The sequence below is a fragment of the Juglans regia genome, chromosome 5, assembly GCF_001411555.2.
Source record: "Juglans regia cultivar Chandler chromosome 5, Walnut 2.0, whole genome shotgun sequence".
In the NCBI taxonomy this organism is placed as follows: domain Eukaryota; kingdom Viridiplantae; phylum Streptophyta; class Magnoliopsida; order Fagales; family Juglandaceae; genus Juglans; species Juglans regia.
The window spans coordinates 10,049,007-10,064,313 of record NC_049905.1 but is presented as its reverse complement, the minus strand read 5'-3'; the positions used below and the strand labels follow the sequence as shown (position 1 = coordinate 10,064,313).

The window sequence follows — 15,307 nt, the reverse complement described above, 5'->3', positions numbered from 1 at the left end:
ATTTTTTATAAAAATGCGAACCCATAAAAAAAGTGAGTCTTCGTTTCGAATTTGTGCGAGACTTGTCCATATATAAATTATATATATAATTTCTCAAGTGAGAATGCATTAAAAAAAAAGCTAGTAGAACATATATATAATATTATAATCTATGTATATAAATTGTGTCATTAATCATTCCTAAATCCAGCCTAGCTAGCTAGGTAGTGGATTAATTAACGTAAATAATTAAATTAATAGTACTCCCATTTAATTTGGAGTAGCTTTATTAATCAATAGATAATCTTATTTAGCTTGGATTTGTTGATGTTAGATCTAAAACTGTTGGATGTTGGATATATGTTTGTCTCATAATATACTATAATATATATGATGATGTGTAATTATTAAATGATTGGTAGATAAACGATAAACGATAAATAATAAATAATTTATGTTGATAGATAGTATTTTTTATAGTTTCAATGTGGACTTTCAAACCCATGCAGGTTGTGGCATAACTTTTTAACCTCCCTTTCCAAAAGAAGTCCTATGCCTAGTTAGGAATACGTGACAGTCCATGCATGCCTAGCTAGCTTGTTGAGCTGTGCACGTGACGTGGGGATTGCATTATTTTTTCTTTTATATCCCAAAGAAAGCAAGGTCACATTGTCACACAGATACTGAGATGTCACACCAACATTTGTCGCTTTATATATATATATATATATATATATAAAGTAATGTTAGATAGAATTTTATAAGGTTCATTATAAAAAAAATTATTTATTTTTTATTGGTTATTTTATGTAAAAATGATTACTTTTTATAAAAATAAATATATTTTGGTCGCAAAAAACACATCATAAATATTTATTTTTTTTGTAGTGAGGGTGTGCAAGTACCACGCCCACTTTGTTTTTTTTTTTTTAAAAAAAGGTCGGGTCTATCATTAAAAAATATATTTTTTTCATATGGTAAATACTAAATTTATCTGCTTTTTTCAAAGGGAGTGTGTTGGCTTGCACACCCTAAAATTACAAATATCATTTCTTTTTATATTTATATATAATTAGAGCCACTTTATTAAAAGGTATATATATATTTACAAGTCATCATGTACTCTTTCTTCGAAAAGATAGATGAAGAGAGATAAAAAGGAGAGGAGCCATGCATTTTACTTTGTGCAAGCTGCATGCTCTCATGCATTGATCAATCCTTGACAAACACTATTCGGTATGTAATGTTGGTGTGAATTCAACTTTAATCAATTCTGTGAAGCACACATGATGTCTGTCTGGTGCTCTGTGTTTTTTGTTGTTTGTTTTAGCTAGCTAGCTTTCCTTTCTTTAGTTTCTAATCGCCCGCATTCATCGTACCCTTTCTCATGTGTCATTGTCTCCCCCAAGCCCAAGTCTTTATACGATGTCGACCCTACTAGGCATGCATGCATGCAACCAGTGGTGGTTGGCATACACTAATCCTCCAAAGTTGTTGAGATAATATTCTCTATACTCTAGTCCTTTTCTTTATCATCTTATTTTTTCCTCAATAAAAGGATCAATAGGATGATATAATTAATCAAAACTGATTTTCCTGTTTGAGCGTGTGATCATAATAGCATCCTACCTATTGGGAACTAGATAGGAGGGTTTTAGATGGCGGGAACCGGCGCAAGCCCTCCCTCGAGACGGATTTGAGTCATAACTTAGACTCTAATCCCACATGATCCTTAGTTTAATTTTTTTTTTTTAAAATAAAAAGTAAAAAAACACTAAAATTTATTTGTGTATCTTAAAAAGCTAGTCTACTTCGGCTTATCATGTGCCTCATAAAAGGAGTCCAGAAAAGTGTGTAAATTCCCAAAATAGAGCCGGTGGGCCTGTTTTAGGGGACAAATGGTATCCCCATGATTACAAACTTGCAATTGGAGCATCAAACAAGCATAACTAGGTAGGTGCTTTTAGCAAAGTTTAATATTTGACAACACAAAAAAATTTATAAAGAAGAAAAAAAAGTAAGGTCACACATTCATCATTAAATTCTTTTTCTTAAGGATAATGCTGAACTCAGAAACATTATAATGGATAAAAGATCTTGTGGTCTGGGGCTTAGATATTTTTCTAGAGTAGCTTTCATCAACGGCTAAGTACTTATTGTGATAAGAAAAGGATTGAACTAAGAGGGGACCATTCCCCCAATCCATTTCTCACCCTTATTTGATATTTACATTATTGCTGTATAGAAATACTTTAATCACAAAAAGATTATATAAACGTAAACTCACAGATTGACGTGATTTTATGCGCTTTGTTAGATTGTAAAATTACTTTTATCGTGAAGTAAATTTAATAAATTGTATGAAATCATGTCATTTTGTGAGTTTATTTTTATGTAATTTCTTGAAACCTTAAGTTTGAACTCAAAACTATGCTTCCATATATAGAAGACATGATTGATATAATTAATGTTGTGAGAGTGAAATTTGAGCCAATTAATGACATCATAATTAATGACAATTAATTCAAGTAAAAAGAAAAGTCATAAAAATAAGATATATAAGATAAGCCTAATGAATCACAATTATGAGTCCCAACTGTTTCCTTAATTATATCGAGTTTGGTGTCTGGTTTGGAGGGGTCGATTTGGTCGAATATTGAAAGGGAAAGCTGAGTTAATATGTTGGGTTTGGTTTTCAGCATCATAGGAAACCAATTTCCATCGAGGTTATGACCAGAACTTTCTATTGTTTCCCTTCCATCGTACCAATGTCGACTAAAACCTCCAAATCTCAAGGATTCTGTGTGTGCGCATGCGCCCCTTTAGCTATCCAAAAAATGGCTGTCCTGAGTGACCAGACACAAAGGAAATCTGTGACCCCTTGCATGTGACTGTGTCGTTTTGGGAATACGACGGCCATTAGACCACCCACATCTTTTAGGCTATATGACAAAGTCTAATGGTCTGGCAATGGGATATATGGGGTCGTATTGATCTCTCTATCCTCTAAAACAATGGCTTGGTACGGGATTGAAGTGACATTTTGTTTTGTGCAGAGGAAACGTCATATTGGCATAAGCCACTTGAACCAAATTCCAAGAGGCTTTACCTCTGATCATGACGTTCCAAGTTCTCGTGAGTTTCTCAACAAAAATCCTTTCCATTTTACTTGAAATCGATAGTACTATTCATTTAGTTTGATATTCGCTCATGTATACTAACAGTAATTAGATTTGTTAGGGATAAAGTTAGATGAATGAGCCCTACAGTAACAAAAAATAGGCCAAAATCTTGTAATGGGATGATGGAAAAGAGACCAAAGGGAGAGAGACAACACATGGAGATCAGGACTTTGGGGCTTCACTTTCTTAGTCATTCTTCTCCCTAGATGCCATTGTAATAGATAACTTAGACGAGAGGATGCGGTTAGGGGTTGCAATTTGTGTTTGTGTCATGTCAAGTATTCACGGACATTCAATTATATGAGTCAGAATATAATTCATTAAGTTAAACGGGTCAGATCTTCAAATCTTAACACGATTTACTTAAATAACGGGTGATACGACATGACCCATTTAAAACTAATTAGAAATGACTCAATACGACAAGACCTATTTCAACACATTTTATGTAAATAGGCTGAACTGACTCACATAACTCATTCAACTTTAGTAAAATTATTAAATAATTTTATTATTTAATAATCGACTATAAATTTGTATTTATTATGAACAACAATGCATTTAATAAATTATTCGAGTCAAATTTAAATTTCAACAAATCGATCTTGAAAGACTTTATGTAACCTAGTGGCATTTACTATCGGATGTAATGAAGTAATCTACTTGCAATTGTTTTTTATTTATTTTATTTTTATCAATAGGCTGTAATTAATGTAGCCATCTATATATATAAGCCGTCTAACTGGGCATGCAACATTAAATTTTTAATAAATATGGTAATATCCACGGCGTTTAGGCAAAATATTAACTAAAACGTGCCATATAACATCACTCAACACAAACACTTTTTTAATTTCAAATATTCAACTTTATTATCTAATTATTACAACTATCTCAAACTTCCAATTAACAAAACACAAAAAAATAATACAACTTTTTCAAAATCTGAAAATAAAAATAAAATTATAACAATATTTAATTTTTTAATTTTTTTTTAATTTTTTTTTCTTCTCTCATCTCCAAAATCTAATAAAATATTTTAAATCAAATCATTTTATTATTATTCATAAATTATTTTATTACCATTTACAAAATTTTCAATTCATTTCATTTTCCTAACATTCCGTAATCTTTTGAAATCAGTATCTAGGGAGGGAGAGAGAGGCATTATTCCTTTGTTTTGTTATCTCTCACAGTCACGCCTGTCTTTTTAGGTCCAAAATGTCGGCACCAACACACATGTATATGTTCCTTTTTTATTTGGAGAAAAGGACCAAATTGCTCCTTTTTTATTTTTGTTGGCACCTTTAGGATCTAAACTTTAAACAAATGGTAAGAAACGTTGATCAATAATCCAACCTACATGTACAACTTTTCCAAATTATTAGTCTTCTTCAGATATAGTAACAGTTTCATCTCATTATTATAGTTTTTTTAAATTTTTATATAAAATATAATAAATAATTAAATTTTTTTAAATCTCAAAATAATAATAATATTAAAAAATAATATTTTATTTATTTTTTATCTAAAATTATTTCATCTCACTTTCGAAACCTTATAATTTATGACTAACGATCCTAATCATATTCCTCAGTAGGAGCCTTTTTATCTGTGAACCCAAACCAAATTTATTCCCATCTGTAGAACAAATTCCAACTAAATGTTGACCTTTTTTTTTTAACACTTTTTCGTTAATTTATATTATCATCATTAAATTGATTTTGACTTTCGTTTGATTAGACCATAAAATTGTCTACTCTAAATTTTAAAAAATTAAGATTTTAATGAAGTGATACAAATTTTTATAAAAATAAATATATAATATTTTATAAGATATATTAAATCTATTTTATAATAAAAATAAATTTTTATAAAATCTTTTTATAGTTAAAATATTTATGAAAACTTTAATAAAAAGAAATATAAATATATAAAATAGTTTTATAAAATTTATTATTATTCGTATAAATTTTTTGAACAACATTAAATATTATTTATGTATTTTTTTTAACATCGAAATTAGAATAAAAAAATTAAGAGAATATTGGCTTATACAGATGAAAAGTCGCTTATTTGTTTACCAAAAGCAAAAAGTCCTCTGAAAAGACGAAAGAAGCGGTTGAATGATGAATGGCACTGTGTTTCTGGTCGAGTGAAAACAGGGAAACAGTATCTACAGCAAAACAAAAAAAAAAAACAAAACAAAGAGCGATGAGACTTGAGATGCATGCCGCTGAGAATATTTTATTATTATTTATTAATATTTAATATTTTTTTATTATTATTATTTATAAAATATTTAAAATCATTTCGCTATCCAAACACAATCCAAACTTTGCATCGACATCTCGAGGGAATGTAACAAAACTGGAAAATATATACTTAAAAATGATATTTGTAATTATAAGATGAGTAAATTTGTAATCTTTTAAAAAAGAAATTATGTAAATTTAGAATTTATATAAAAAAAATCATTTTTAATTATGAATTTTACTTTTAAAAAAAAGTGTGCAAAATTTGCAATACTCTAAAAGAATTAACCGTGAATTGGATAAGTTTGTAATAAAAATGAGTTTTTTTTTAAGCTACCTAGAAATTTTGAGGCTATAAATGGGATGGGATTTTAGTTGGGAAAATTAGCTCATGTTGCATTGAATGATCCAGCTCCTTCCTTGTCTTGGTTGGTGTAGGGCCTCCTCTACCGTGGAAATAAATTATTAATAAAAAAAATAAAATGAATATTATGTATTAATTATTATTTATTTTTATATTTTATTTTTATATTTTATTTTTATAATTAATTTTTTTTTTTATAGAGTATGTGATGTTTTTTTTATTGAACGTAAGGATGAGATAACGAATGATGATTAATTTGAAAATTTTTCAAAAAATAAAGCTAAGACAAAGAAGAGAAGAGAGGGTGGGGGAGTGTGGGTACTGTACTGTCATGGCTTGTCCCCCGCACCCAACATGGTCTCCCTCTCTCTCTCTCTCTCTCTCTCTCTCTCTCTCTCAAGCCTAAAAGCCACTACCGCATTGGGTTTTTTTTCTTTTTCTTTTTTTGTTGCCTTTTGTTTATGTGCTTCCAATGCAATTGTCTATGTCTGCTGCTTCTGCACCCTCTCTTCAGTGCCTGCAAATGGGGGAGGAATCCTACTTTGAATTTCTCGTTATTATTTGATACCCTTCTCTTTTCTTCTCATCTTGTAGCCCTCTGGTTGGGTATCCTTCCAAATATGACTTTCTTGTTGTTTTTCTATCCATCCGCTACATTCCTCTTCTGTTTTCACTTTGTGGGTACCGCCTCAAAAATATGAATTCCTTACCGTGATTTGACCCCATTTCCAATTTTCTATTGTTTCGGCTTTTGTTGTACCCTTCTTATGGCCACTTGATTACTCTCATCCCCTCAGTTTCTATTTTTCTTTTTAATATTTTGTTAGTGGTTTGTTATTTTGGGTGTACACTTATTCGGCCACCCAAGAACGGCAGGGAGGTGTTCATGGAAATTGATCTGAACTATGCAGTGACTGAGGTAGAGAAGAATGCATATTGTAATGGGGACTGTGGCAAGGGTGGTTGTGTTTGCTGTTTGTCGTCTTCAACTTCTTCATGTTCTTCAAATTCGTCTACAGCTCCCGTTTCCTCTTCAATTTATCTGGAGCTTTGGCATGCTTGTGCTGGCCCTCTCACCTCTCTGCCCAAGAAAGGAAATGTGGTTGTCTATTTCCCTCAAGGTCACTTAGAACAGGCTGCCTCATCCACTCCCTTCTCACCCATGGAGATGCCAAACATTGATCTCGAACCACAGATCTTCTGCAGAGTTGTCAATGTCCAACTACTCGTGAGTTCCGAGTTTCTCCTTTTGAATTGAATTGTGTGGAAACTACTTAAAATTCCTAGTTTCTCCTTTTGAATTGACTTGTGTGTACTTCCTTCTTACAGCTTCCTCCAATTTAGCTCTTACACAATTTCATATTCTTTGTTTCTTTTAATCTGGTTATGATATTTATTCTCTTGAAACAGGCTAATAAGGAGAATGATGAGGTCTACACACAGGTTACTTTACTTCCTCAGCCAGAGGTATGCTTCTTAATTTCGTACCATGGCTGCATGGTTTTAATAGCCCATTCGTATTTTAAGTACAGAAGTTTTTTTTTTTTTTTATCTTTTTCAGTAAGGGGGTTGTATTAAAGTGACTTGTATGGTTCTTATTTCTGTTAGAATACTAATTCTTTCTAGGAGGGAGCTCAAGCATATGCTATTGTAGTGACGATGTCAATTCTGGGTGTTCTGTAGTTGGTGGGGAAGATTTTAGAGGGCAAAGTGCTTCAAGAGTTGGGGGTGGATGAGGATGGAGGTGGAGGACCGCCTACAAAGTCTACTCCTCACATGTTCTGCAAAACCCTTACCGCTTCTGATACCAGCACCCATGGGGGGTTCTCTGTTCCTCGTAGAGCTGCTGAAGACTGTTTTCCTGCTTTGGTGAGACTTTAGGATGTTATATTATCAGCTTTTAAATAAATAGCTTAGCTGAGTCATTGTGAAAGAGTTTTTTTTTTTTGTTTTTTTGTTTAAATGTTAGGATTTCCCTTATTGCAGGATTATAAGCAGCAGAGGCCCTCTCAAGAGCTTGTTGCTAAAGACCTGCATGGGGTGGAGTGGAGGTTCCGACATATTTATAGAGGTAATTTTGAAAGAACTCGGTCATGAGGTTTATCTGAAGCAAATATTGATTTAGTTTAATGATATAACACTTGACAGGTCAGCCAAGGCGGCATCTGCTCACAACAGGATGGAGTGTTTTTGTAAGCCAAAAAAACCTTGTTTCGGGGGATGCAGTTCTCTTTTTGAGGTATACATGCTTAATCAAATTCCTAATGTCATTTGGACTCCACATGGTAGTTAGCCCATTTCATTCTTTTTTATTGGAATTGAAAATAAATTTTATATTATTTTCTTCATTGAGAAATATCTACATGACCACACAAAAGGCACTATGGATATCAAAATGTTAAAAGGTTTCAACATATGAAAATAAATTGAGAGATTTCATGTGCTTCCTAGTTGAGCTAAACAAATAACAAAAATCTAGGGGGTAAAAATTTCAATGATATGCCAACATAATTTCAAAACCTCATTTTCCATTTGGTATCCAAATGTCCCCAATTGTGTCCACTATCTATTATTCCTAATATCTTCAATTAATATCTTGGTCTTTCTAGGGGTGAAAATGGAGAGCTGAGGTTGGGAATTAGAAGAGCTGTACGACCTAGAAATGGTCTTCCTGATTCAATTGTTGGCAATGAGAATTCTTATCCAAAAGTACTTTCTCTAGTAGCCAGTGCGCTATCCACGAAGAGCATGTTCCATGTTTTCTACTGTCCAAGGTACTGCCGCCATCATCCGCTAATTTAATTTAAGAAAGTTTACCTTACAGATTATGATTGAAGTTGTGGTTGAGATCTGCTGAAATTATAACAATAACAAAATGATTGAGATCAATATATATATATAGGAGAACTTTAGGGGTTTTGGAAGTTCTTGAAACTGCACCTAAAGAATATATACATAGCATTCTCCTAATAAAGCAACAATAAATCAAAATGATTGAATTTTTTCCATTTTTAATTATCTTACGCGAATTCTTGTTAGGATAGATTATTTGTAACTGCATATATACATATAAACGTGGATCAGTTGGACCTTTGATTTGTTACCATTTTTTTTCTCTTTTCACCTCTCCCCTTCTTTACTTGTCTTCATTTGCTAACTAGATGCTTACGTGATGATTCATACTTCGGTCCCTCAACAATACTTATATTTTGGCTAGACCACAGGTGGTAAAGGGCAGTAAGCCATGAAAGTGATGCAAAATAATCAATTGATATTGTGTGTTTGTGTTTGTGTTTGTGTTTGTGTATTGATAGTCATCCTCTGTGTGTGTGTGTGTGTGTGTGTGTGTTATGTGTATTGATAGTCATCCAATGAGGAGGATACAAAGGTATGCCTTGTCAACTTGGACATAGATATAGACAAAAGAGAGCAAAAGGAGTTCATAATTTTCTTTTTCCTTTTCTTTTTTATTTTTTAATCAAAGTGGGTCCTGGCAATGTTGTAGAGTATAGATTAACATTTTTTGTGCTAAAATCTTTGGTCATTTCCTTCTCAATATAGATAACTAAATAAGTAATAAAATCATCCTTCATTTTGTTGTGAAACCTTTTTTAATGATATTTTTGTATTAACTATTGAAACTAGAAGATGGAACAAAATAAGAATCAATTTATCAGTCAAATGATATATCTTTGACTTCCCATTTTTAACCAATACTTGAATGGTGAGGCACACCAAGGTCAAAATATTGCAATTGGTATCTCAAATGAATCTTTTCTTGCTACGTAAAAATTGATGGAAAAAAAGACATACTTTTGCAAATTATTCCTTAATTTAGACAATAGAATGCAAGTGCACAATTTCAAGACAAAGTATGAACGCAATACACTAATACAGAGCATAAATATATTATGATTTTTTTTTTTATGAATACATAAATATATTATGATATGAGACGGGAAGAAAAAGAGACTCACTTTTGCATAGAAGCATGGATGTGAAAGCCAAAAGCCAATGAAAACTATATTACATAATTTAGTTATTGTATGCAATAATATAAAATTCCAAAATCTTGAGACACCTTATATTTGTATTGATAAGGACAAAAGGAATGGAATGGAGTGGTTCACGGAGTTGTTCTGTGTTCCTGCTTCCTTGCATGCTGCTTGGATTAGAAAAATATAAGGAGTTGAGAAGCCATATGTGAGGTGTGAGGGCGGGTGAGATGGACGAAAGAGAAAAGAGAATAATGAAAAGAGGCTATGTGCCATGTGATGTAGTGGAGAGGCTTAGAAAAGGTAATTTTTTTAGAAGTTCTGCCAGTCATGAGTTTTTGTTGTGAGGCCTGTGTTGATTGAGATTTCTCTTTGGGCCTTTTTTTTTTTTTTGGAGGGGGGGGGGGCTAATTGGTATTAATGGGCTTGGGCTCTATATTCTTTTTACCTGGAAGTTCTGGGAGGTGCGGTCTTAGAAAAAGCCTGGGCTTTTATCTTTTGCCTTTTTTTTTGTGAGGGCGGGGGAGACATCCGCCATTTACATTTCTTCTTTCTGGGCGTAGAAGTTGGTAAAGAAATTACTTATCAAAAAAGAAGTTGGTAAAGAAATCACTTTTTTGTGCCTATCCTCTAACATGGTAATGTTCATGTGGCTACAGTCCATCAAGCCAAATGGCAAACTTCTTTTTCCTTTGGCTATAAATATAGCTTTAGCTATTTTCTTTAAAGTAAGTTTTTCTGTTAGTGGGCAGCGCCATAGGTACATAAAGCTTTTGGTGTATGTAGGAGGCTCCACTTAACAAAATGGAGAGAAAAGTTCCAAAGGTCTTGCAAGGTCAAGAAATATGCCCATTAGAAGGTTTAAATTGTTCTTTTTATTTCTGTATTTTTTCAGCCTAGTAATTTTAAAGGTTTCAATCACATAGGAAGCTGTAAAAATGTACATCAAGACGTCCAAATAGTTTTTATAAAAACAATTTAAGATATGATGAAAATTTTTTCAAAGAAATCTAGGGGCTGTATTAATGTGTACGAGATTAGAGATATTGACAAACAAATATTCATTGGATAGTAATCTAAACTGCCTCTCCATGGTATTCCTTATTTCAAGATAATTTTTTTCCTCCTCTCTCCCGCTGTGAAAGAAAAATTGAATCAATGCATTTTGATGATTCTTTTAGTTGCTTTCTTTCTGTGCCTTTTAGAGTCTTCCCAAATTGAGAAGCATTAATCATGTGGTTTGAAGTTGTAGCTGTTATTTGCATGTAGATTGGAAAACGCATCTATATGTAGTTTTACTGTTCGCTGAAAATTCTAGTGATACTTGGTCGGCCATAGGCGTGGACAAAAAGAACTCTTAACATATATGGAAATGTTGAATTGCAGGGCAAGTCATGCAGAGTTTGTCATATCCTACCAAAAGTATGTCAAAAGCATCACCAATCCTGTAACAACTGGAACGAGATTCAAAATGAGATTTGAAATGGATGATTCACCAGAAAGAAGGTCTTCTACGATTTCATTTCATCATATAGAATGACCAACAGGTTTTCTCCATCTTGATTATATTCTCAGAATATAATGTCAGATTCTGCATTCTTGCAGGTGCTGTGGTGTAGTCACTGGAATAAGTGACTTAGATCCCTACAGATGGCCCAACTCTAAATGGAGATGTTTGGTGGTGAGCTTCCTTATTTTTCGTAAATATTATAAACTATGATGAATGGTCTTAAATTTGAGGTAACATCGAATTTTACTTGCATGATTTTGCTAGCTATTTTCTTCATCAATGAATATACACCATTTTATCAACTTTGTTTTGATGTGCCTTCTCTTATTCTTAGTACCTCACCCCCACCCAAAAAATTAGAAAAAGATAAACAAAAAATCATGCTAAAAAAAAGCCCTCGCCTGGAAGTTTCCGTTGATTGTCCAAATCTCTTAACCACCACTCTGGAATCGAATAATTGTCCATGCAACCACTCTTTATCTGCAGGTCGTTATGTCCATCAGAAAGAATTTTTGGTCTGACCCTAGTACCCATTAATGGACACTGCTTTCATGGAATTTATATGCACCTCATGAATAGACAAAATAACCCATCCTTTTTGTGTAATGAAATTCATTTGAGGAACTGGAGTTCTCTAATGGCCAGGTTGTGACCATTTTAGTATCTATATATCCCTTTTATAATATCTGACAGATCAGATGGGATGAAGATATTGCAAGTGATCATACAGATCGAGTTTCCCCATGGGAAATTGATCCTTCTGTTTCTCTCCCGCCGTTGAGCATTCACTCTTCACCGCGGCTTAGAAAACTGAGGACAAGTCTACCAATAATCCCACCTGCCAACCCGATCACTGGTACAGATTCTCAATGAGAGCGAAAAAATAGCATTTAGTTTTCTGTATTTTCTAATCCATCCACCTTTTTTGTGTTCTGGTTTTTCTTGCAGTGAGAGGGGGTGGGTTTTTGGACTTTGGGGAGTCTGTAAGATCCCCTAAGGTCTTGCAAGGTCAAGAAAAAGGTTTCAGATCGCCCTTCTATGGATGTGATACTGTAAACCACACACTGGATTTTGAGATGCGATCCCCTGCACATCAAAATCAATCGTCGATTGGGATAGGAAAGTCTAATATTGGTGAGTTTTTGAAGATCCATCCCACCACTTACTCAGGCATTGCGGAATTTGATAGATTTCCGAAGGTCTTGCAAGGTCAAGAAATATGCCCATTACGATCGTTGACAAGAAAATCTGAGTTTAGTTTGGATGCTTGGGGAAAACCAAATCCTGGTTGCAATCCTTCCAACATGTATCAAGAACCAAAATCCAATTTTTTCCCTCTGCAAGCAGAGACTATTCAAAGCTTATATCTTCCCTATAATGACTTCTACCAAGCTGGCCAAAATCCCAAAATGCTCTCTCATGCAACTAACGTACCAAGAGAAAATGTCTCATTCAACCCATCTTCTATTCAGACAGGGGTTATGAAAAATGAATTTGGACTGCAAAATCTACAAAATGAACGTCAGCCGGCTGAAAATGTGTCCACTGCCCCCATTTCAGGGACAACTATGAGAAATCCAAAAGATGAAAAATTTAATGGGAATGTGGCTGGCTGTAAACTTTTTGGGATTTGCCTGACTGGGAAAACTCCAAACTTGCAAATTTCTGGTAAGAGGAGTTGTACTAAGGTAAGCTACAATAGCATCAACTTCGCATAATTCTGTGCCTTTTTTAACTCGCTCACTTACGTTACATAACATTAGTGAAGGTTCACAAGCAAGGGAGCCTAGTAGGAAGAGCCATTGATCTCTCAAGACTGAATGGATACAGTGACCTGCTTAGTGAACTAGAGCGGCTGTTTAGCATGGAGGGCCTTCTACGAGATCTGGATAAAGGATGGCAGATCTTGTACACCGACAGCGAGAATGACGTGATGGTCGTTGGGGATGATCCATGGCAGTAAGTCTCCTTTGTAATAACCTTCTGTCATTTGTTTAGCCATTTCATTGCATGATGGCAATGTAATTAAATAAAATTATACACCTAGGCACATTTTCAGTGACACAAATTTTCTAATTTAAAGTGATAAACGCCAATTTGGCAAAATTCTTATCATCGAATTTGAAAAGAAATGGCTGGGATTTATAAAAATCCACTTGATAGATTACCCTACAAAATATAGAGGATCTTAATCCGAAAGGAAAATCAGACAAAGGACGGTGAGGATCTCTCTCTCACTATAATTATTTTCACAGTAGCAACTGAAAAAAGTTGTTTTTAATGGTGGCGATAATAATAATATTAGATGGACGTGGCCTGAGCCCTAAGTTTCCACACATTATGCGCAAGATGGCATCTGATGAACTGATTTTCCTTTCCCCTACGTCATTAAGCAATATAGTTGCCTACTTATATAGATCATGATAAATTAAAAAATAATGAATGAATTATGAAGCAGTAAAGGATGAATTTCTAGGAGATAGAGAAATTACATTTATTTATGTTTATTGTGTACAATGGCTATTGCGCCCACTGTGCAACAGAACCTGATGGCACTGTCACACCTACTAATGGTTCTCTTCGACAACCTTAGATATAAATTTTGACTCGTATATGATTCTTGTTTTTCTTCTCTGGTGGCAGTGAGTTCTGTGATGTGGTTTCCAAGATCCATATATATACCAAAGATGAAGTAGAGAAGATGACCATTGGAATGACCAGTGATGATACTCAGAGTTGTTTGGAACAAGCACCGATGGTAATGGAAGCCTCGAAATCTTCATCAGTGGGTTAGCCAGGTTCTTCACCAACAGTGATTGGAGTTTAAGTATGAGTATTGTCTTAATTATCATTTATGCTTCCTACGTTTGTATGTGAAACTTATGGACACCTGCATCTGGTTACTTATCTCCTGTCTAGTGAGCTCTAAGTTCAGTGGCTGCCACTGACAACAGGACATATAGAATAAGTTCAGAGCTGTGTTTCTCCTCATGGATATGTAGTGCTATTACCAATAATGAGTGTAGCTTGCTCTAGTTGGTTTGTGTTGTATACAATTATTGGTTTGTGGCATTGTGTGAAAAGTAAAGCAGTTGTTTGTCCATCACCGGCAAAGCTGTTCCTTCACAGCGAGAAGACCTTTATCCATTGTGCTATTACTATTTAATAAGGGTAAGTGCAGCAGGAATAATCATTTGTGGGATAGAAACAAAACAAGTCAGGTGTTAGAAATGATTTTTTTTTCTTCTTTTAGGTTTATTTTAAAACAAACAAGCATTTTTACAAGAATAATGAATGTTGATCAAATATTAGATGCGGTTTGGATAGTGAGATGAGATGGTTTTAGATGAAAGTTGAAAATTGAATAAAATATTGTTAGAATATTATTTTTTAATATTATTATTGTTTTGGAATTTTAAAAAGTTGAATTATTTATTATATTTTGTATGAAAATTTAAAAAAATTGTAATAATAAAATGAGATGAGATGAAACACTTTCACTGTCCAAACGAGGGCTAAGACCTTATTATTAATTGGTAACTCTGCTTTTAAAAAAGATAAAAAAAAAGTAACTCGTACCTCAAAAGAAACTTCCAAAAAAACAAAAAAGTACCTCTGCAATGGATAGTGGTGCATATTGTGTGCAAGATGGCTCGACAAAAGAAATGTAGCATTTTTTTTATTTGGTACCTCTTGCACAAACAAAGCATTTGCCCATATAAACTAGCATTACCAAATCCTTCGTAATTAGGAAAGGTGTAAAGTGTAACACTCACCAAATCATGCAAGGGGACCAAGAAGACATTGGGATTTTGGCAATAGTGACCAACAGGGCTAAGTGATTATATAGACTTTTAGAGGAAAATATCTTTTTGAGTACTTAGAGTTAAGATTTAGCCAAATTGACTTCCATTACTTAAGATAGGAAGCATCTTTGGGAAAATGGGCTTTGTGATGAACCTATAGCATACTATGGATCTTAGAAGGATGTGAGGAGGACTCAAACTTAGTTGAATGATAGG

General features: G+C 33.6%; 1 protein-coding gene across 3 annotated transcripts; it reads left to right on the top strand.

Moving 5' to 3' along the window:
* The first annotated feature begins 6,198 nt into the window (after window positions 1-6,198).
* On the top strand, window positions 6,199-14,391 carry LOC109009333 (auxin response factor 4-like). 3 transcript variants are annotated; one of them, XM_018989780.2, is made up of 12 exons: window positions 6,205-7,008; window positions 7,191-7,247; window positions 7,464-7,649; window positions 7,767-7,851; window positions 7,929-8,019; window positions 8,390-8,554; window positions 11,162-11,281; window positions 11,381-11,456; window positions 11,979-12,141; window positions 12,234-12,973; window positions 13,054-13,244; window positions 13,929-14,391. In XM_018989780.2, the coding sequence occupies exons 1-12, from the start codon at window positions 6,667-6,669 to the stop codon at window positions 14,077-14,079; spliced, it is 2,367 nt and encodes a 788-aa protein (XP_018845325.2). In that variant the 5' UTR covers window positions 6,205-6,666; the 3' UTR covers window positions 14,080-14,391. The 3 variants fall into 3 exon arrangements, with proteins under 3 accessions (XP_018845327.2, XP_018845328.2, XP_018845325.2); XM_018989782.2 differs by lacking the exon at window positions 13,929-14,391 and having other exon boundaries at window positions 6,199-7,008; window positions 12,234-12,953; window positions 13,054-13,203; XM_018989783.2 differs by lacking the exon at window positions 13,929-14,391 and having other exon boundaries at window positions 6,199-7,008; window positions 13,049-13,140.
* The last annotated feature ends 916 nt before the right edge of the window (window positions 14,392-15,307 follow it).

What these genes read in the sequence shown, in the direction of transcription:
- LOC109009333 (XM_018989780.2), top strand. Translation starts at nt 6,667, where the DNA reads ATGGAAATTGATCTGAACTATGCAGTGACTGAGGTAGAGAAGAATGCA. An exon ending in ACCTGCCAACCCGATCACTG is followed by an intron (nt 12,142 to 12,233) that starts GTACAGATTCTC and finishes TTTTTCTTGCAG; the next exon opens with TGAGAGGGGGTGGGTTTTTG. An exon ending in GTAAGAGGAGTTGTACTAAG is followed by an intron (nt 12,974 to 13,053) that starts GTAAGCTACAAT and finishes ACATTAGTGAAG; the next exon opens with GTTCACAAGCAAGGGAGCCT.